At 46.5% G+C, this 22,993-nt stretch overlaps 1 protein-coding gene across 3 annotated transcripts in view; it reads right to left on the bottom strand.

The window, feature by feature from the left end:
- Positions 1-22,993, bottom strand: part of LOC138665669 (WASH complex subunit 2C-like) — a 152,710-nt gene that overhangs the window by 111,994 nt on the left and 17,723 nt on the right. For all 3 annotated transcript variants that reach the window (XM_069753348.1, XM_069753347.1, XM_069753349.1), the window contains exons 7-15: positions 22,825-22,872; positions 21,995-22,087; positions 14,089-14,176; positions 13,920-13,991; positions 13,681-13,817; positions 4,474-4,543; positions 4,332-4,391; positions 2,040-2,195; positions 480-607 (exon numbers count right to left, since the gene is read on the bottom strand). In XM_069753348.1, the coding sequence (XP_069609449.1) occupies positions 480-607; positions 2,040-2,195; positions 4,332-4,391; positions 4,474-4,543; positions 13,681-13,817; positions 13,920-13,991; positions 14,089-14,176; positions 21,995-22,087; positions 22,825-22,872 (852 nt within the window). The remainder of the gene's footprint in view (positions 1-479; positions 608-2,039; positions 2,196-4,331; positions 4,392-4,473; positions 4,544-13,680; positions 13,818-13,919; positions 13,992-14,088; positions 14,177-21,994; positions 22,088-22,824; positions 22,873-22,993) is intronic.

Raw genomic sequence — 22,993 nt, 5'->3', positions numbered from 1 at the left:
AAACCGTGTCATGGAGGATTTTATACAGCATTGCTGACCGGTCTAGATGTGCATCAGCTCTGGAGTGAGATAAAGGACTTATTAGAAAGGTCACCACAACCTTTGTATGCTTCCCTCTGCCTGCTTCCTCACCCTGCTCCCACAAAGAGAGGCATAAGGCACCACAGGGAGCTGACAGTCCATCTTGTAGGAGCAAGACAGATATGTACATTGTTTTTTTGTTCTTTTTTTACAGTGGATGGTGGGTCCAAGAGGTGGAGGCAAAGAAGTGACTGATAAATGGGAAAGGAAGCAGATTTCTCCAACAACATATGTTACAAATGTTCTTATATTCACCTATATATGTATTAAAATACACCAAGTTTGATGAAACCACATTTCCATTTTAATCTCCACCAATGGTAGGCTGACGTAATCTATTACTTTCCAGCTAATCATGTGAGAATCCAAGTGATTACACAATGTATCCACGGTCATACCTTTTTATCAATGGTTTTCGGATCTGGCACGTCAGTATCTTTTGATTTAACAGTTACAGTACTGATAGAACTATGGTCATTAAACAAGTCGTCTTCATCAGCAAAGAGATCTGGTAGTTTAGATTTTCCTGTAGGAAATAAAAAGGAGAAAATTGTAAATGTATGGATAAACAGACAAAAAAGAAGGATTTGGGCCAATTTAGACGATGAACTGGAAGAAAAAGATTGTCAGGGTGCAGGATGAGTCCTGAAAATACTGGAAACCCCTTTATTAAAAACAATCTTCATTTCATATATTAAAACGAACAAATGTAGCCATATAACGTAAAAAAATAATAATTGGTGACTGATACAGTAGTTACTTGTTTAGGGTCACAAAAAGATGGCCTCATAAACCAACGTCAACAAACCAATAATAAAAGGGTTTAGGTCGGTGGGAACTTCACTGTTGTGCGCTTGCCACTCAGCCTTATTCTTATTGGTGAATACTTGGCACCTCACATTCTGGCACACAACAATTTGAAGCATGATCGTTGGAATGACCGGCCAGTCATTGTGTGAGTGCCTAGAAAGATGGCAACTTTCACCTGCCCATTAATGCTTCTTTAGGGCAAACTAGTCCTAAATACTTGGATCTTGTTCTCTGTTGGCCCCCTAAAAATGAGCAAGGAAGGTCCGGGAGAATGGCATCAGGAAAGGAGGCGTGAAAATAGGGTCACAACCTCTGTGACTAGCTAAGGCTACGTTCACATTAGCGTTGTGCGGGGCAGCGTCGGCGACGCAACGCACAACGCATGCAACAACGCATGCACAACGCAGCTTTTTGTGACGCATGCGTTCATTTTTGCATGATTTTTGGCGCAGAAAAAGCTGCATCATGCAGCGTCCTCTGCGCCCTGACGGTTGCGCCAAAATGACGCATGCGTCACAAAACGCAAGACAACGCATGTCCATGCGCCCCCCATGTTAAATATAGGGGCGCATGACGCATGCGTCGCCGCGGCTACGCCCGACGCTGCCCCGCACAACGCTAATGTGAACGTAGCCTATGGAATCTAATAAGAGATTTCAGTGGACAGTCTATACCAGTATGTTGACCCATAAGATACAAATACCGGTTCCTAACACCGTCGATATTGGGTGGTCCCATTCTATTATAGACTTATAACAATGGAAACAGCAAATTAGTGTCTTATTTTTTGCTTTGGGGGCATTGATTTATGGGGTCACAAGCAACTACTGAAAATGTGTCCAATTATAGTCTGTTACATCTGAATCACTGCTTTTGTGATCTCAGGGCTTAATCTTTTTAATATTAGTAAAGATTGGAAACGCCTTCTTATAAACAATCCCTTTCAGTAAGCTTATCATTTATTAGCCCCCTTGATATCTACACTGTGGAAGCGCTTTTTAATAGATAACCAGTTTTCCCTTCCAAGACTGTATTAATCAATATATTTCATAAATATCAGATGAATGGTAACCTTCACTATCTATATAGGACTAAAAACAGACCTGGTTAAAAGGAAAATGCTGGCAAAATAACGGAGCGGTTTATACCTGAAGTTTGTGTTGAAGCTGCGCCTGTAAATATAACATCATCGTCGTCAAACAGCCCTGAAGCAGCTGAAGGATTCGGGGCAGTATCTGTCGGCGTGGGATGTTTCTTTTTATCCTTCTCTGTGAGCACCGATGAGTTGATCACTTTCTCCCCACCTGTAACATAGGCACAGTGTACATCTGACATAGGACTGCAGATTATTACTCATCACATTGGACGAGGCCGCAAAGATCACATTCTGATTGCTTTTAATAAAATATTCCATATGTACCTTATTTTTCGCTTTATAAGACGCTCCGGATTATAAGACGCACCCCAAATTTTGAGGAGAAAAAAAAAGGAAAAAAACTTTAAAATAATAAAATGGTGGTGCTTCTTATAATCCATGCGTCTTATTGCTTACCGGGGGTGGAGGCTGAGGTGAAGCGGGGGTCCCAGGGTGGCTGGTGGAGGAGGCAGGAGTGGAGCTGTGCCGCAGGCTGGGATAAGTGGATGTTCCAAAGTGCGGCACGCCGCTGTGGGTGTCCCGGAGGCGGTGCTGCACTGTATCCACTGTCCACAGTGGCTGTGCTATGCGGTGCTGTGTCCCCGATGCTGCGGGGGGCTCTGCCGACATTTTGTGAAAGGCCAGAGCCCCCGCAAGTTCTTCCATGGTTTCCTGACTCCTGTGCGGCGGTGAACTCCAGGAAAATGGCCGCCGGGAGGTGGCGCATGCGCAGATCGAGATTTTGGCGAAGAGATCTCGGGAGATGAGATCTCAATGCTGAGATCTCATCTCACGAGATCTCAGAGCCGAGATCTCAATCTGCGCATGCGCCACCTCCTGGCCACCATTTTCCCGGAGCCCACCGTTGCACAGGAGTCAGGAAACCATGGAAGAACTTGCGGGGGGCTCTGGCCTTTCACAAAATGTCGGCAGAGCCCCAGCAGCACCGGGGACACAGTACCACACCGCCACTGTGGACACAGCACAGCACCGCCACTGTGGACACAGCGCAGCACCGCCACCGGGACAACCGCAGCGGCACGCCGATAAGGTATATCCGCATTATAAGACGCACCCCCATTTTCCCCCCAAATTTGGGTGGAAAAAAATTGCGTCTTATAATCCGAAAAATGCGGTACATCTAATATAAACAACCTGATATCCGAGAGTGATAGCAGTTAAAGAAAGTGTCAAACAAATGGGGGAATTGACAAAGAAGTTTGAGCCTGCCCATAAACTGTAGTGCTACATACCTGAAAAACGCCAGCATCAAATGCAAGCAAATCCTCAAATGCCACCTGCCATGTCCAGACCACCTGAATGTCTTCGTAATCTTTGTTAAAGGAGTTTTCCATCTTTAGAAAACACTTGTCTCCCCTTTCTCGACTGTGGTTTTTTATTTATTTTTTTTAATCCTGTGCCCCACTCAGCCACCCTAGATCCAGTGGTGAGTGTCGACATCATGTTTACAGCACTGCACTCAGTAACTGAGCTTAGTGACTCTGCTCAAGTTGATGGCACGTAACACTCAAAAATTGAGTCTAAATGCCGCTGTCAATGATTGAGAGCGGATTTTAAAGGTTAAACAGCAGTGATCAGTGCCAAGTCTGATTACTGCCATTATAGTAAAAAGGTGGCTGTGCGTCACAGCCGGCATCTCCCAGGTATGATGCAGGCTCAGCACCTGAGCCTACTCCACACACAGGCACACAACATGTGACATGCTATTATGTCATATGGTAAGGGGTTAACATATATTAAAAAGATAGATGAATTTGTATTCTCATTTTATATTTCTTTTCTTGAGCCCCACCTACTTGGGCTCCCCCCTCTATTTCCTCCTCTTTCTATCTCCCCCCTGGGTGAGCTGTTCTCCTTCCACCAGTTCGGTGTGATAGGTCTGTACCATGATTTACCAGTTACTTTTATAATTATAATAATACTATTTGCGTACATGTCTCGCTCTTGAGGACATGGGCGATCTGATTTTAGGTATGCTTTCTTTTATTTACGGTTTTGAAAGTCCTCGCCTGTTGCGGGGGCAAGGAGTTTTTGCTTATAAGTTAAAGTTACCGTAGTCATTCTGGAGGGTTTACTCCCTCTAATTTTTTTTTCCTTTTCTCTCTTTTATGTAAGATTTATGCAAGGTTTGTGAATGAGTGTTTTTTGTGTTACTCTTCTCAAATTGTATATTATAAGGAAAAGTACTTTGCTCATTGTCATAGTTTTTAACTACTGTTTTTCTTGTAAAATTCTCTTCTCTTTAATAAAAATATATTTACACAAAAAGATAGATGAATTTTACCTGGGAAAAGGGAAACTCCTCCATATGGTGGTTTCTTTTTCCCATCTGATGGTAAGGTTTCTACAGTAAAGACAGAAGTAATGACTTACACAATCTGCACACTGAGAGGTGAGAACATATACTAAGCACACACACTATGTACCTGGCCTTGCTGCCGGAGTTGGCTCTATTTTTCTGTGTTCCTTTTCCTGAACATGAGAGAACAGGTCGCCCTGCAGCCAACAAAAAGTAGAAAACAGTTTACACGTCAGTGAGAGGAGTAACCACATACCGAGCCTGATGGACAAACGACAAAGTGGCTACAACTAGGCCAAAATGTCCCCAATAGACACAGTGTTTTGGTCCTAAATCACAGCTTTTTTGTAACGCTGCATGACATGATAGTAGTTTAACCCCTGAATGCAGTTGTCTATACACTTTTAGAAAAGGAGATTTTTGTGTACTCACCGTAAAATCTTTTTCTCCGAGCCAATCATTGGGGGGGACAGGACCATGGGTGTTATGCTGCTTGCCACTAGGAGGACACTAAGTAAAACACAAAGAGTTAACTCCTCCTCTGGAGTATACACCCCTTGACTGGCCAGTAACGACTCAGTTCGGTAGTAAAGCAGTAGGAGTATAAGAAAACCAAGACAAGTAAACCATGTCAAAAACTGAGGAACAAACCACAACAACAATCAGCCATAGGCTAACAGGGTGGGTGCTGTGTCCCCCAATGATTGGCTCGGAGAAAAAGATTTTACGGTGAGAACACAAAAATTTCCTTTTCTCCTACGCCTCATTGGGGGACACAGGACCATGGGACGTCCTAAAGGAGTCCCTGGTTGGGGAGCAATTGCACTGCTAAAACCCCATGTACCACTGGCTTACTGAGGTACTGCTGTCTGCAGAATGCGCCTGCTAAGGGCAGCATCTGCCGAAGCCTGGGTATGAACGTGATAGTGCTTCATGAAGGTATGCAGACTGGACCAAGTCACAGCTTTACAAAGCTGTTGTGCGGAAGCCTGGTGCCGAATGGCCCAAGAAGCACCGACCGACCGAGTCGAATGTGCCTTCATCCCTGCTGGGACAGGGGTGTTCCTGACGCGGTAGGATTCCTGAATAGTGGAGGGAATCCACTTGGCTAGAGTGGCCTTTGAGGCTGGTAGACATTTCCTACGTCCCTCCGGAAGCACGAACAGCACATCCGACTTACGGAAGGGAGCCGTGTGAGATATGTACCGCCGAAGAGCTCTAACCACATACAGAGTATGGAGAGCTTTCTCGATACTATGGGTTGGTGCCGGACAGAATGACGGCAAGACAATGTCCTCATTTAGATGAAAGGAGGAGACGACTTTGTAGGAAAGAGGGAGAGGTTCTCAAAACTACCTTGTCTGGGTGAAATATCAGGAAAGGGGGACGGCAAGAGAGAGCCGCCAACTCAGAAACTCTCCTGATTGACGTAATCGCCACGCGAAAGACCACCTTCCAAGAAAGGAGGGTGAGAGAAATGTCCTGCAATAGTTCGAAAGGGGCCTCCTGAAGAACTCCGAGAACCAAGTTAAGGTCCCATGAAGTCAAAGGCATTCTATAGGGAGGGACCACCCGGGAGACTCCTTGGATGAACGTCTTAACCGGCAGTCTGGAAGCGATCTTTTGTTGGAATAGAACAGACAATGCGGACACTTGTCCCTTGAGCGAGCTTAGGGCAAGGCCTGACTAAGCCTGATTGGAGAAACGCCAGAATGGACGGAATGGAAAAAACCAGAGGATAACGTCCATGGGCATTGCACCATGAAAAGAAGATGCGTTAGGTGCGATGATAAATGCGCATGGATACGGGTTTCCTAGCGCGAATCATGGTAGAAGAAACCCCTGGAGAGAATCCGGCTTGGGCTAAAATCCAAGATTCAACGGCCACACCGTCAAAGACAGTGCCCGGTGTTCTGGTGGCAAATCGAGCCCTGTGAGAGAAGATCCGTGTGATCTGGAAGCCGCCAGGGGACATCGGCGACCACTTGGACGAGTTCCGCGTACCATGCTCGGTGCAGCCAGTCCGGCGCGATGAGAATCTCCTCTGCCCTGATCTTCTTGATGACTCTCGGGAGCAGAGGAAGAGGCGGAAATATGTATGGCATTTGGAACCGATGTCACGACAGGACCAGAGCATCTGCCCCGATGGCGCAAGGATCGCGGGACCGTGCAATGAACTGGGGAACCTGGTTGTTGAGCCTCGAGGCCATGAGATCCACATCCGGCGTCCCCCAGCGAAGACAAATCTGCTGGAAGAATTCCGGATGGAGGGACCACTCGCCTGAGGCAAGACCTTGACGACTGAGGAAGTCCGCTTCCCAATTCTCCACACCCGGTATGTGGATCGCCGAGATGAGCGAGTGATTGGTCTCGGCCCAGCGCAGGATGTGGGAGACTGAGCATGGCTGCCCTGCTGCGGGTTCCCCCTTACCGGTTGATATACGCCACGGCTGTGGCGTTGCCGGATTGGATTCTGATGGGATGGCCTGCGAGAAGGTGGTGAAAGTTGCGTAAGGCAAGAGTGATCACTCGAATCTCCAAGGTATTGATTGGAAGATGCGACTTGTGGACCAACGACCATGTGCCGTGTGGTGATTGAAAACTGCGCCCCAGCCCAAATGGCTGGCATCGGTGGTCACCACTAACCAGCGCACTGGGAGAAAGGACTTCCCTTGGTTTAGGGAGGACTGTAGCGTCCACCACCTCAGGGTCTGCCTGACCTGTGGGGACAGGCGAAAACGACGGTCTAGGGAAAACGGGCTCCTGTCCCAGGCTAACAGAAGCGCCTGTTGCAGAGGACGGAGATGGAACTGCGCAAACGGAACGGCTTCCATTGCCGCAACCATTTTCCCCGAGAATGCGCATTGCGAAGCGAATGGAGTGAGGGACTGGACGGGAGAGCTTGCGCGCTCCCTGTTGTAAGGACAAGACCTTCTCTGGAAGGAGAATGACTAACCCGCGGGAAGAGTCCAAAATCATGCCCAAGAAGCAGATTTGCTGAGCCGGCACTGAAGATGATTTCTCGAAGTTGATTTTCCAACCCAGGCGAGAAAGAATCCACAGTGATACTTACAGACTCCTCGCAGGCAGAATGGGACGGACCCTTGATTAATAGGTTGCCAAGATAAGGCAGAACTACCACTCCCCGAGTGTGAAGAATGGCCATGATGGCTGCCATGACATTCGTGAAGACTCTGGGGGCGGTGGCGAGTCCGAAGGGCAAGGCCACAAACTGGAAGTGTTCTTCTTGGACTGCGAAGCGCAGGAACTGCTGATGAGAGGGAAAAATTGGAATATGTAGATAAGCAACCTTGATGTCTATGGATGCAAGGAACTCTCCTTTTTCCAGGGACGCGACAACGGAATTGAGCGAGTCCATCCTGAAGTGCTGGATCCGTGCGAACTTGTTCAGCAGTTTAAGGTCCAGTATGGGCCGTAGAGTCTCATCCTTCTTTGGGACCACGAAAAGGTTGGAGTAAAACCCCTTGAACCTTTGGTCTCGAGGGACCGGAGCGATGACACCGTCCCTTTGAAGCGTCTGTATGGCCTGAAGATGTGATGCCCTTGATTTGGGGGGAGAAGACTGGAAGAAGCGTGGCGGGGGGGGGGATGGAAGAAAACTCGATATTGTATCCGGAAGACACGAGCTCTCTGACCCACTCGTCGTGAACGACCAAGAGCCAATTTTTACGGAACGAAAGAAGGCGGCCGCCTACTTTGTCGGTGTCCGCCGGACACGTCGACTAGTCATTGAGTAGAAAGTTTAAGGGATGCGGATGGCTTAGGGGCAGAAGGTCTCTCTCTGGGTTTCCAGGAACGGTTTGGTCTGTATGAGACCTGGGGATTTCTGTTTTCCCGCCATCCCGAACCAGGGGAAGAGGAGGACCAACTGGAGTTGTTACGAAAGGACAGGAATCAAATCTGCTGTTGACTCCGAAAAGGCCTGGCAGGTTTTTGCTGGGGAAGAAATTTATTCTTCCCTCCAGTAGCGTCAGAAATGATTTGGTCTAGTTTCTCCCCAAATAAACATCCAGCTTGGTAAGGTAAAGAAGTCAGCGACTTTTTAGAAGCAGAATCAGCTTGCCAATCGCGGAGCCATAAGGCCCTCCTGATGGAAATTGCGTTTGCAGCCGCTTGTGCTGCGCAATTAGCCACATCTATGGAAGCGTTAACTACGAAATCTTCGGCCTGAGCTAACTGGTTAGCTAGTCTGGCCGCCTCTGGGGGAAGATTACTGTCATGGATGGTAGAGGTTAACACCTCTGCCCAGGCCACCATTGCCTTAGCCACCCAGGTAGCGGCAAAAGATGGAAGGAGTGCTGCTCCTGAGGCCTCAAAGACTGAGCGAGCCACATAGTCAATTTGACGGTCAGAAGGATTTTTGACTGATGAACCGTCGGACAGGGATAAGACTGTTTTGGATGCAAGCTGCGATACGGCAGGATCCACAGAAGGAGAGAGAAGCAACTCTTTCACCAGATCCTTCTAGAAAGGATATTTCGCTTTGGTGGCCTTTTGAGCCGTAAAACGCTTCTCCGGGTGTTCCCTGTGTTTTTGGATAATGTCCTGAAACTCAGGGTGATTAGCAAATATCTTTTGGACGCGTTTAGTCTTTTTAAAAGATACGTGTTCCTGAGTGGAAACAGATTCGTCATCCACCATGAGTGTTTTGCTGACTGCCTCAATAAGGGTTTCAAGTGTCTCCTGACCTGAGAGGCATGTACGCAGTGACCCTCAGGGGAGGGGAAGCGAGAAGATGAGCTGACAGACACTGAAGCTCGAGCATGGACGGGAAATGAGGGAAGGGTTCTTTTTCTGGCACCCCGGGGGGTCCCGTAGTACGGTACGCCCCCTGTGGTCGGACGGCCCCGCACCGTCGCCAGATTCCGTCGCAGCCGACAGAGGTGAGTTCTGGCTTAAGGAGGACCCTCGGAAATAGTACAATGCCTTGACCAAGGACTCCATTGAACGTGACAAGGACGCGGCCCACTCAGGAGGGTTAGGCTCGGTGGGGGTCGGTGGACACATTGGAGGTGGCGGCAGAAGGTGGCTGCGCACAGGCCGGGTCACAGTTCTGGCACAAAAGGGTATTGTGGGCTCGTGGCAACGCAGAATTGCAAGTAGCACATGAAGTAAAAAACACAGTGTGCTTTTTATTGCCCCTTTTTGCCTCCTTAGATTGAGACATATAGTGAATGTCTACACTTCAATTAAACTGCGATAGCAGGGCTATGGGAGCAGAGAAGGGGTTAAGCTTTTCCCTATGGAGTGGAGCAGCTTACCCACGGTCCTGTGCTGGTGTCCCCGGGGAGGCAGAGAGGGAAGGTAGAGTTTTCGCTGAGTTTTCCCTGCAGAAGTGGAGTCCTAAGATGGCGCCCGAGATTTGCAGGGCACTTCTCGTTCAGAGCAAGGAGCGCCTGAGTAGTGGGCGGCGCTTCGACGGTGGGTGGGAATTTTAAGTTGCGGCCTAGTCCGGCAGTAGAAGCCAGGGACTAAATGTATGGAGCCAGCCGGCGGAACGCACCGGCGGGCGCGCCGCCGCGCCTGATGACCATCGCTGGCATCTAGCCAGCGGTATCTCTCCCCAGGGACCCGGACAGCACCTCCCTATGCAGGCAGCGTGAGGAAGGGTAGTACTCACCAAGGAGGGGTGCCTGCAGCTCAATCGATCCTCCCTATGCCGGGGGATGGAGAGCGTCTGCGTCTTAAGATGTGCCTGCCGCAGGGGACTAATGGCTGTGCCTGCCGCAGGGGACTTACGGGAATGCCTGCCGCAGGGGACTAAGGCTATGTGCACACGTTCAGGATTTCTTGCAGAAAATTCCTGTGAAAAACCTGAAATTTTCTGCAAGAAATCTGCATGCGTTTTTTGCACGTTTTTGGTGCGTTTTTTTCCGGACATTTCCCAATGCATTTATAGTGGGAAATCCCCCCCCCCCCCCAAAAAAAACGCAAAATTAATGAACATGCTGCAGGGACAACTCATGGTCGACGCAAAGGTCGGACAAGACCTGGCAGTCAAAAGCACGCCAGTCTAAGCCCAGAGGAGGAAAATCTCAGACTTTCTCCTCATCATGACTCACGGACTCCGGAGGACACCACACCCGTAGGCGGCCGACTTTTGCTTTTTCATCAAGTCTAGCTGCCTATTACAGAAGACAGGTGGGTCAGGGAACTAGTGTCTTCCAGATAAAAGTAGAGTTCACCTCCAACCCACCGGACTGATTCTTCCTCTCTGCCCCCCCAAAACCACCAGCCAAGGCTCGTGCCTTCCGACAAGCGGTCTCCTCGTTTTTTCAAGCAGGAGTCATAGTGCCGGTCCCCACGGCCGAGCGTTTCCGAGGGTTCTACTCCAATCTATTCGCAGTCCCCAAGAAAGGAGGCAGCGTGCGGCCCATACTGGACCTAAAACAACTCAACAAATATGTACGGGTCCGTCACTTCCGCATGGAGTCCTTTCAGTCCATCACTGCGTCCATGGAGTAGGGAAAATATCTCGCCTCCATAGACATACAAGACGCATACCTGCATATACCGATTGCACCTGCCCATCAGAAATTACTCAGGTTCGCAATTGACCAGGACCACTACCAGTTCGTGGCTCTCCCATTCGGACTCGCCAAGGCTCCCAGAGTGTTGACCAAAGTCATGGCAGCCGCCATGGACGTCCTGCACTCCAGAGGCATAGTAGTCGTTCCATACTTGGACAATCTACTCATCAAGGCTCCCACCTTCAAGGACTGCGAGCTCAGCGTCTCAATCACAGCCGACACTCTGAGTCGTATGGGCTGGTTAGTCAACCTACAAAAGTCATCACCAACCCCGAGTCAGTCTCTGACCTTCCTGGGAATGCTATTCAACACCTCCAGGGGTCTAGTGCTCCTTCCTAAGGACAAGGCACTGGCTCTCCGCCTAGGAGTTCGCACCCTCTTCCGCAAACCCCCTCGATCTCTTCGGTTTGCCATGAGAGTCCTCGGCAGCATGGGGGCAGCAATAGAAGCTGTCCCATTTGCCCAGTTTCACCTCAGACCTCTCCAACTAGCCATCCTCAAGTCCTGGGACAAGAACCCTTTCTCTCTTGACAGGGAGTTCCGGCTAACGTCGTCAACCATGGGGTCCCTGCTCTGGTGGCTCAAGCCAACCTCGCTAGCTTTGCTGGGTAACGGTCATAGCCGAGGCATGACTCTGCAGAGCCTGAAGCAATGTGGAGGTTAGGTTATCTATAGACTGCGCCATAGATTGCGACATCTGAGTGACCCATTCCGGCGTGGCATTAGACACCGAAGCATTGGCAGGGGCTTCTTGAGGCTCTGACACAGTAGTCTGAATGCAGTCCTGGCAGTGCGGGTACGTGCTGCCACTGGGGAGGGCGGTCCTGCAGGCTGTGCAGAATGCATAATAGCTGTCCTGCCTGGTTTTCTTGGACCTTGAGCCCGGCATAGTGCACAGATTGCAGAAGGGCTGGCTATGCAGAGGACCTTACAGGGGTAGCTATGCAGAGAAACCTATAGGGGAGCCTTATAGGGAATATGGATTCACAGCCGAGTAAAACAACCCAGCTGTGATATTACCCCACCAGTTTGCTCCTAGGTCCAACACTGAAGATCCACAGTCCTCTGCCCCCCGGAGACTGGCTGGCCTGGTCCTGCTGACCGGGAGGTGCAGGGTTAATCCTTCCTGCAGTAGAAATGGCCGCCGAGGAGAAGAGGAAGAAGGGGGCGGAGAGCTGAGAAAAAAGGTGGCAAAACTGTGTTAAAACGCGCCCTTTCTGTCTCGATCCGCCCCCTCTGTGACACTGTAGAGTGTCATATTTGTCATTCGGGGGCGGGCCGGGGGGCGGAGAGGAGGCGGCGGCTTCAGCTAGGCCGAAGCCGCGGCCTAAATTAGATGCCCAGAAAGGCTCCAGGCCGGCGCGGAAGTCCGGGAGGGGATCTAAACCGGACCCCCCCAGATTTAAAAGCAGGATAGCGGTGGGGCTATAAGCAGAAGGGGGGCCCTGTAATGGGTCCCCTGAGGCAGTATAGAGCTGGTGCTGCCGAAGAGACAGGGGCGCAGGGAGCCCTGTGTCTCTATTGTGCCATGCTTGCCTGCACTTCCCCCGGCCCCGACAGGAGCCCGCAGCTGGATGCAGGCACAGTGTGCTGGCCCATGGTGGGAGCTGCAGAATGCTGCCTGTTCAGGCCCTACCTGAGGCGTCTCAACCTAATGCCCCCAAAGGGGGATTAGGGAGGGTGCTGCTGTCACCTTTACCCTCTCCTCGACCTCAACCCAGAAACCAAAAGGAATTGGGGAAGGAGGGGGGTCTCGACTTCGAACCAGCACCTGAGGGACTGGGGAAGGAGCGACATGGGGAAAAAAACCATCTCGACTTCAACCAGGCACCCCATAATAGGGGGCCAAGGAAGGAGCCATGCCGGGAGTCTCACAGGAGACCCACTTTTCTTCATCTGTAATCCGTCGGAAAAAAACGGAATAAAAAAATCTTAGGTGTGCCTCCTATGCAAAACTAAGCAAAAACTGGAGAAGGCTGACGCCGTCCAGGGGTGTATACTGCAGAGGAGGAGCCACGGTTAATCTTTTTCAGATTATGCATAGTGTCGCCTCCTAGTGGACAGCAGCATAACACCCATGGTCCTGTGTCCCCAAATGAGGCGACAGAGTAAAAGGTTAACAGGTTGTCATCTGGCCTTTTATAGCCGCATAGCCCCATGCGGGAAGTAAGAGGATCAATGCATTCCCATGTGTGCAGAATCCCCGCGATTTCGCACAAAGAATGAGCATGCTGCGTTTCTTTCCGGAATGCGATTCTGCTGTGGAAAAAAACGCAGCAAGGGCATAAAAAAATGTGGAATGCATTCTAATAATAGGATGCTTAATGTATGCGTTTTTATCACGTTTTTGTAGCTAAAAAACGTGAAAATTCCTGAACATGTGCACATAGCCTAACAGCCGTGAATCATGCAGCGTTCCTCGAGCATGCCCAAGATACTCGGCTAACACAATATCTGAGCACGTTCGCTCATCACTACTGCTGATGTCTTTTTGATTGACAGCCGGCTCCCTGCTGCCCAACTGTTGCAAGCCAGCTGTCAATCAGAATGACGTCAGCAGTCACGTCCCATCGCAGAGCAGCCTGGAAGAAGAGCTGCTCTGATGATATGGAACAGCTGTATCGCTGGTGATCGCTTTGAGTCGGCGCCAGGTGAAACAGGCAGGTAGTTGCCTCTGTTACCAATTACCTACCGGTTAGCTTTTAGGCCCATAGTAAAAAAATAAAATAGTCCTGGACAACCCCATAAAATATTTATAGCAATTTAAAGTGCAGTTCACCAACCTGTCCTACATCATTATCATCATCATCATCATCGTCATCATCAAAAAGTCCCTTCCCTCCACTGAATAGCCCTCCTTTATTGCCAAAGAAATCTTCATCTGTAAGTTTGGGTGGCTTAAAAATGTCATTATCTTCATCTTTAAAAGGAAAATAAAGAGGCTTTTAATCAAATTCAAAAGGATGAGAAACTTGATCTGATGAGCGCTTTGTACGTCTATGTCCTTCAAAGTACATCTTACCATCAGAGGGAAGTCTCCGCACTTCTTTTATCTCCTTCTCTTTTTTGCTTTTGATTTTTAGGGATGATATGGCTGAAGGAAGTTAAAAATCAAACAGAAAAAAAACTCATATTGCAAAACAAATTTCTACTTTGACAAAATGATATACAGAATAGTTTTTGCAACGTACATGACTGATCCGTCTCCTGCTGCTTTGGAACTTCCGACTGTATACGAGCTGCTAACTCATCGGCAAAGGATTTTGTTCTAGTCTTTATCTAAAAGAAAGAAAAAAAATATAAACAACATCAGTCACTGCTTCAGGTAACATTAACCCCTTAGTGACCGAGCCAAATTTTTTAAATCTGACCAGTGTCACTTTATGTGGTAATAACTCTGCAACGCTTCAACAAATCCCAGTGATTTTGAGATTGTTTTTTCGTGACACATTATACTTTATGATAATGGTAAATTTAGTTCAACATTTTTTGTGTTTATTTATAAAAAATATAAAAAATTTGAGAAAAATGTTAAAAAATTTGCAATTTTCTGAATTTGAATGATTATCCCTTTAATCCAGATAGTCATACAACAGCAAACCATTAATAAATAACATTTCCCACATGTCTGCTTTACATCAGCACCATTTGTAAAATGTTATTTTATTTTGTTAGCATTTTAGGAGGTTTAAAAATGTAGCAGCAATTTTTCATTTTTTCAAAGAAATTTACCACATTTATTTTTTTAGGGACTTATCCATGTTTGAAGTGACTTTAGGGGTCTCATATATTAGGAAACCCCCAAACGTGATACCATTTTAAAAACAGCACCCCTAGACATATTGAAAACTGCTGTCAGGTAGTTTATTGACCCTTCAGGTGCTTTACAGGAATTAATGCAAAGTGGCATGACAGAAATGAAAATGTGTGTTTTTACCACCTAAATGTTGCTAACTTCTAAACAGATTACTATAGCCGTCAGACTCTAAGGCCGCTATTTGGTCATGAATTGCCATCGCAAACATCAGGACAACAAAATCATGATCTGAGGGCACCAATTGGGATAAAGAAGAAGCCCCCACACTCTGTTAACCATTTATAATGATGTAGTCACTATTGACAGCAGCATCTAAGGGGTTAAACAGATTTAGAAGGTGCAAATATTGATCGTGGCTGATACAGCAAGTTGTCAGCTATAGTGTACAACCGACAGATGCTGGATTGTCATCTGTATGGGGAGGCTATTCTCTTATATCTCAGGTCAGTTAAAAGACGTATTGGCGGTCATTAAGGGGTTAAACATCTCAATATAAAGGCACCCTATGGGCAAAAATCAACTATTGATAAGTACTGTATATACTCGAGTATAAGCCGATCCGAGTATAAGCCGAGACCCCTAATTTTGCCACAAAAAACTGGGAAAACTTAATGACTCGAGTATAAGCCTAGGGTGGAAAATGCAGCAGCTACCGGTAAATTTCAAAAATAAAAATAGATACCAATAAAAGTAAAATTAATTGAGACATCAGTAGGTTAAGTGTTTTTGAATATCCATATTGATTCAGGAGCCCCATATAATGCCCCATAAAGTTTATGATGGCCCCATAAGATGCTCCATATTAAAATATGCCCCATATAATGCTGCACAAATGTTGATTATGACCCCATAAGATTCTCCATACAGACATTTGCCCCGTATAATGCTCCACAAATGTTGATTATGACCCCATACAGATGCCCCATACAGATATTTGCCCCCATATCATGCTGCACATGGCCATATAAGATGCCCCATACAGATATTTGCCCCCATACAATGCTGCACATGACCATATAAGATGCCCCATACAGATATTTGCCCCCATATAATGCTGCACATGACCATATAAGATGCCCCATACAGATATATGCCCCCATATCATGCTGCACATGGCCACATAAGATGCTCCATACAGATATTTGCCCCATATGCTGTTGCTGCGATTAAAAAAATAAAAAAAATTACATACTCACCTCTCAGGCCCCCGGAACTTGGTATACTCACCTTTCCCGTTCTACTGCTGACCGCTGCTGTGTCTTCCCATCCTCTGCGCCGACGTTCAGGAAGAGGGCGGCGCGCACTAATCGCGTCACCGCGCCCTCTGACCTGTGCGTCACTGCGGAAGACACAGCGGCGCCGATGGTGGAACGAGGAGCAGGTGAGTATCGCGCACTGCCCCCGTCATACTTACCTGCTCCTGGCGCCGTCGCTGCACGTCTGTTCCCCGGCGCCGCATTTTTTTCCTGTAGTGAGCGGTCACCGTTACCGCTCATTTCAGTAATGAATATGCGGCTCCACCTCTATGGGAGGTGGAGCCGTATATTCATTACTGTAATGAGCGGTACCATGTGACCGCTCACTACAAGAAGAAGTTGCAGCGCTGGAAGAAGCAGGGACGTGCAGGGACCGCGCCAGGAGTAGGTGAGTATAATTAGACAGCCCCCGCTCCCCCTCCCCTGCTGACCCTTGGGTATAACTCGAGTATAAGCCGAGAGGGGGACTTTCAGCCCATAAAAGTGGGCTGAAAAATCTTGGCTTATACTCGAGTATATACGGTAACTAGTGAATCTGCTTTTTTTCATAAAATAATGGCTGCCTGAAACTGCCACTAGGGGGAGCTCACTAAAAAGCAATGTAAATAGATCCAACCAGCACAAAATTAAAACTTTTCTTGGATTTCAAGGGAAATTTTTTAACCGATTGCAGCCTGGAATGTTTTACTCTGAAATGCTCCGGCGTTCCTGAGTATACAGTACATACTTTGTAATGCCAGCGGCAACTGTATCTTGGGAAGACATATTACCGTAGTTTACAGGAACAGGGACCGTACCAAACATAACCCCTGGCCGGCTTTCCAAAGTATGTTTTCTCAAGATGTGCCCAGTAAGCTATAAAAAACAATAAAGTGGACATGGTGCTGGAGTATTATTTGGCCATCAGTATTAACCCCTCGAGACAAGCCAATTTCCAATTTTGCATTTCGTTTTTTCCTCCCCTTCTTCCCAGAGCCATAACTTATTTTTCTGTCCACAGACATACAAGGGATTGCTTTTTTTTTTTTTGCGAGAGGAGTTGCACTTTTGAATAACATCGTTCATTTTACCTCGTAGAGTACTGGAAAACAGGGGAAAAAAAATTTCATGTGGGGAGTTATGACATTGTTTTTCTGGAATTGTTTTTACGGTGAACATTTAGTGGCAAAAATGACCTTGGAATAGGATACTGCTCATCAGTACGATTGTGGCGGTACCAAAACATGTCCAGTTTTTTTTATTATTATTTTAATGGGGGCAAAAAGTTTTGGAGGTTCGGTCGCCATTTTCAGAAACCAGTAACATTTTTATATTTCGGTCGATGGAGCTGTGTGATGGCTTAATCCATATTTTATAGATACCATTTTGGGATAGAAGTGACATTTCGATCATTTGTTATGGCATTTTTAGTGGAATTGCAGTAACTAAAAAAGAAAAGGGAAAAAAAAAAACCACGTAATTTTGGCGTTCTTGATTTTTTTTTTTAATTACTGTACTTACGGCATTTACCGATGGCGTTAATTATCTTTATATCTTGATAGATCGGAAATTTCTGAACATGGCGATATCACTTGTATGTTTTTAATATCTTTATTTATAATGGGGCGTTAAAAAAGCCACGTGATTTGAACTTATGTTTTTTCATATGTTTTAAAACATGTTTTTTTTTTTCACTTTTCACTGTTCTTGTTAGTTCCCTTAGGGGACTTGAAGCTGCGATTGTCTGATCGCTTCTGCTATCTACAGTGATGCCACAGCATATAGCAAAAATTACGTTCTCCTTTCAAGCCCGGCCGCCGGTAGTGTTTCAAAGGAGCGCCATAATAAGAAGCAACGGTTATCAGATCTCCGGCTGTCAAAGCAACCCCGATGGGCGCACAAAATGATGCACCGCATACCGGCATGTGTTAAATGCCACTGTCAGAGTTTGATGTTCCTGTGAACATTATAACAGTGGCATTTAACAGGTTAACAATTGTTACAGGCAGGTCCTGGCTGTAAAAACACAACCATCACCTGCCGGTATGGGGCGAGCTCACCCCGTGACTTTGCTCCTAACACCTGCTTCCATCTTGTGCCGTATACATGTATAGTGGATGTTGTGAAGGGGTTAAAAACCCCCCCTAAATAAAAGAACTTTAACCCCTTCATGACCCAGCCTATTTTGACCTTAAAGACCTTGCCGTTTTTTGCAATTCTGACCAGTGTCCCTTTATGAGGTAATAACTCAGGAACGCTTCAACGGATCCTAGCGGTTCTGAGATTGTTTTTTCGTGACATATTGGGCTTCATGTTAGTGGTAAATTTAGGTCAATAAATTATGCGTTTATTTGTGATAAAAACGGAAATTTGGCGAAAATGTTGAAAATTTCGCAATTTTCACAATTTGAATTTTTATTCTGTTAAACCAGAGAGTTATGTGACACAAAATAGTTAATAAATAACATTTCCCACACGTCTACTTTACAACAGCACAATTTTGGAAACAACATTTTTTTTTGCTAGGAAGTTATAAGGGTTAAAATTTGACCAGTGATTTCTCATTTTTACAACGAAATTTACAAAACCATTTTTTTTAGGGACCACCTCACATTTGAAGTCAGTTTGAGGGGTCTATATGGCTGAAAATACCCAAAAGTGACACCATTCTAAAAACTGCACCCCTCAAGGTACTCAAAACCACATTCAAGAAGTTTATTAACCCTTCAGGTGCTTCACAGCAGCAGAAGCAACATGGAAGGAAAAAATGAACATTTAACTTTTTAGTCACAAAAATTATCTTTTAGCAACAATTTTTTTGATTTCACAATGGTAAAAGGAGAAACTGAACCACGAAAGTTGTTGTCCAATTTGTCCTGAGTACGCTGATACCTCATATGTAGGGGTAAACCACTGTTTGGGCGCACGGCAGGGCTTGGAAGGGAAGGAGCGCCATTTGACTTTTTGAATGAAAAATTGGCTGCACTCTTTAGCGGACACCATGTCACGTTTGGAGAGCCCCCGTGTGCCTAAAAATTGGAGCTCCCCCACAAGTGACCCCATTTTGGAAACTAGACACCCCAAGGAACTTATCTAGATGCCCAGTGAGCACTTTAAACCCTCAGGTGCTTCACAAATTGATCTGTAAAAATGAAAAAGTACTTTTTTTCACAAAAAAATTATTTTAGCCTCATTTTTTTCATTTTCACATGGGCAATAGGATAAAATGGATCCTAAAATTTGTTGGGCAATTTCTCCCGAGTACGCCGATACTTTATATGTGGGGGTAAACCACTGTTTGGGCATACGGCAGGGCTCGGAAGGGAAGGAGCGCCATTTGACTTTTTGAATGGAAAATTAGCTCCAATTGTTAGCGGACACCATGTCGCGTTTGGAGAGCCCCTGTGTGCCTAAACATTGGAGCTCCCCCACAAGTGACCCCATTTTGGACACTAGACCCCCCAAGGAACTTATCTAGATGCATACTGAGCACTTTAAACCCCCAGCTGCTTCACAGAAGTTTATAACGCAGAGCCAAGAAAACAAAAAAATAACTTTTCTTTCCTCAAAAATGATTTTTTAGCCTGGAATTTCCTATTTTGCCAAGGGTATTAGGAGAAATTGGACCCCAAATGTTATTGTCCAGTTTGTCCTGAGTACGCCGATACCCCATATGTGGGGGTAAACCACTGTTTGGGTGCATGGCAGGGCTTGGAAGGGAAGGCACGCCATTTGGCTTTTTAAATGGAAAATTAGCTCCAATCATTAGCGGACACCATGTCACGTTTGGAGAGCCCCTGTGTGCCTAAACATTGGAGATCCCCCACAAATGACACCATTTTGGAAACTAGACCCCCAAAGGAACTAATCTAGATGTGTGGTGAGGACTTTGAACCCCCAAGTGCTTCACAGAAGTTTATAACGCAGAGCCATGAAAATAAAATAAAAAATTATTTTCTCAAAAATGATCTTTTATCCTGCAATTTTTTATTTTCCCAAGGGTAACAGGAGAAATTTGACCCCAAAAGTTGTTGTCCAGTTTCTCCTGAGTACGGTGATACCCCATATGTGGGGGTAAACTACTGTTTGGGCACATGCCGGGGCTCGGAAGTGAAGTAGTGTTGTTTTGAAATGCAGACTTTGATGGAATGGTCTGTGGGCGTCACGTTGCGTTTGCAGAGCCCTTGATGTGGCTAAACAGTAGAAACCCCCCACAAGTGACCCCATTTTGGAAACTAGACCCCGAAAGGAACTTATCTAGATGTGTGGTGAGCACTTTGAACCCCCAAGTGCTTCACAGAAGTTTGTAACGCAGAGCCGCGAAAATAATAAATACGTTTTCTTTCCTCAAAAATAATTATTTAGCCCAGAATTTTTTATTTTCCCAAGGGTTACAGGAGAAATTGGACCCCAAAAGTTGTTGTCCAGTTTCTCCTGAGTACACGGATACCCCATTTGTGGGGGTAAACCACTGTTTGGGCACACGTCGGGGCTCAGAAGTGAAGTAGTGACTTTTGAAATGCAGACTTTGATGGAATGGTCTGCAGGCGTCACGTTGCGTTTGCAGAGCCCCTGGTGTGCCTAAACAGTAGAAATCCCCACAAGTGACCCATTTTAGAAACTAGACCCCCCAAGGAACTTATCTAGATATGTGGTGAGCACTTTGAACCCCCAAGTGCTTCATAGACGTTTACAAAGCAGAGCCGTGAAAATAAAAAAATCATTTTTCTTTCCTCAAAAATGATGTTTTAGCAAGCATTTTTTTATTTTCACAAGGGTAACAGGAGAAATTGGACCCCAGTAATTGTTGCGCAGTTTGTCCTGAGTATGCTGGTACCCCATATGTGGGAAGTGAGGGAGCACCATTTGATTTTTTGAATACAAGATTGGCTGGAATCAATGGTGGCGCCATGTTGCGTTTGGAGACCCCTGATGTGCCTAAACAGTGGAAACCCCTCAATTCTACATCCAACACTAACCCCAACACACCCCTAACCCTTATCCCAACTGTAGCCATAACCCTAATCACAACCCTAATCGCAACACACCCCTAACCACAACCCTAACCCCAACACACCCCTAACCCTAACCACAACCCTAATTCCAACCCTAACCATAAGGCTATGTGCCCACATTGCGGATTCGTGTGAGATTTTTCAGCATCATTTTTGAAAAATCCGTGGGTAAAAGGCACTGCGTTTTACCTGCGGATTTACCACGGATTTGCAGTGTTTTTTGTGCGGATTTCACCTGCGGATTCCTATTGAGGAACAGGTGTAAAACACCTCGGAATCCGCACAAAGAATTGACATGCTGCGGAAAATACAACGCAGCGTTTCCGCGTGGTATTTTCCGCACCATGGGCACAGCGGATTTGGTTTTCCATAGGTATACTTGGTACTGTAAACCTGATGGAACAATGCTGCGGATCCGCAGCCAAATCCGCACCGTGTGCACATGGCCTAATTCTAAAGGTATGTGCACACGCTGCGGAAAACGCTGCGGATCCACAGCAGTTTGCCATGAGTTTACAGTTCAATGTAAACCTATGGAAAACAAAAATCGCTGTACACATGCTGCAGAAAAACCGCACGGAAACGCAGCGGTTTACATTCCGCAGCATGTCGCTTCTTTCTGCGGATTCCACAGCGGTTTTACAACTGCTCCAATAGAAAATCGCAGCTGTAAAACCGCAGTGAAATGCGCAGAAAAACCGCGGTAAATCTGCCATAAATCTGCCCCCCCTGGGCTAAACTACCACTCCCCCTGTCCCTGCAGATCGGGTGAAATGGGAGTTAACCCTTTCACCGGATCTGCAGGGACGCGATCATTCTGTGACACAGCATATGCGTCACAGGTCGGATTGGCACCGACTTTCATGACGCATACGCTGTGTCACAGGTCGGGAAGGGGTTAAATTCTCATGCAACAAGATCCCATAATGTGAACGTGGTACAAGGCAGAGGAGCAGACACTGAACTCAATATATCATTTTCCCAAGAAGCACAGGTGACTAACGAAAGGAGTTTGCATATGAAGTCTTACAGATTTGTCATTGTCCTCTTCATCCTCCTTGTCCGAATCAACAAACAGGTCTGATCCATTATCCTCGTCCTCGTCACTCAGGGCTGGATGGTGCTAAACAGGGGGAAATATGGACTTAGACATAATGCTCATTCACTGGAGAATATTTCCAAATTTGAACATAACCTAATTGCTGATCAGATGGTAAGAATAGATATAGAGACTAACAGAAGAACTCTCCAGTAGCGAACACTGGCGCTGTTCACACTAGGCGTATTCTGCATAGGGTAGTCTCTCTTCTGTTGTAGAACCAAAACAGAGAAACCTCCCCAATAATTTTACAGGATTTTTTTTTTTTTATCGTAAATGCAGTAAATCGGTAGCCCTGGTTCCATAAGGTAGACTTACTGGTAGCAGGCTAGCTACTTTTAAAAGGGGCAGTCCTGGGTCAGAAAACAAGGCTACTGTATTAAAAAACAATGACACCCCCCCCTTCCCACAGGTTGTGTGAGGTATTGCAGGTCAGGATCAATTAGGCTAAACAGTGACATCATCATAGAAAAAAAGGCAACCGATGGCTGCTACTGCGCAGGAAATTACCTGCACGGCAAGCACCTGCCTGCAGAAGCGGGTTTTTTTTTTTTTGTTTCTCTCTTTCTTCAGTATGTTAGGTATTCATTATGTAAACTAGGGGGTGGGTCAGTGAGGGATCAGTGACCTGTCAGCAGGCTGCGTTATGAATATATAATCAGAGCACCACATGCACCAACCCCGAGCTGATCGGCGCCGCAGCTGCATGTGTCGCGGCTGTGTCCGGAAAACATAACATAAGAACAAACAGTATATCTCACTGGCTTCTTTTCTTCATCCGAGTTGTTGCCATAGTATTCTTCGGACTCCTGTTGTTGGAAACAACAGATTAATGTTTTGTCCAAAATATTCCAAGGAACCATATAATCCGTACCAGCAAGAAAACGCATGAAAAATAGAATTACAGCAAACACTGCCCGAGAGAAGCAA

This window comes from Ranitomeya imitator, chromosome 2 (assembly GCF_032444005.1).
Source record: "Ranitomeya imitator isolate aRanImi1 chromosome 2, aRanImi1.pri, whole genome shotgun sequence".
Classification (NCBI taxonomy): domain Eukaryota; kingdom Metazoa; phylum Chordata; class Amphibia; order Anura; family Dendrobatidae; genus Ranitomeya; species Ranitomeya imitator.
Note: the sequence above shows the minus strand (reverse complement) of the source record. Positions and strands in the feature narration are given on the sequence as shown.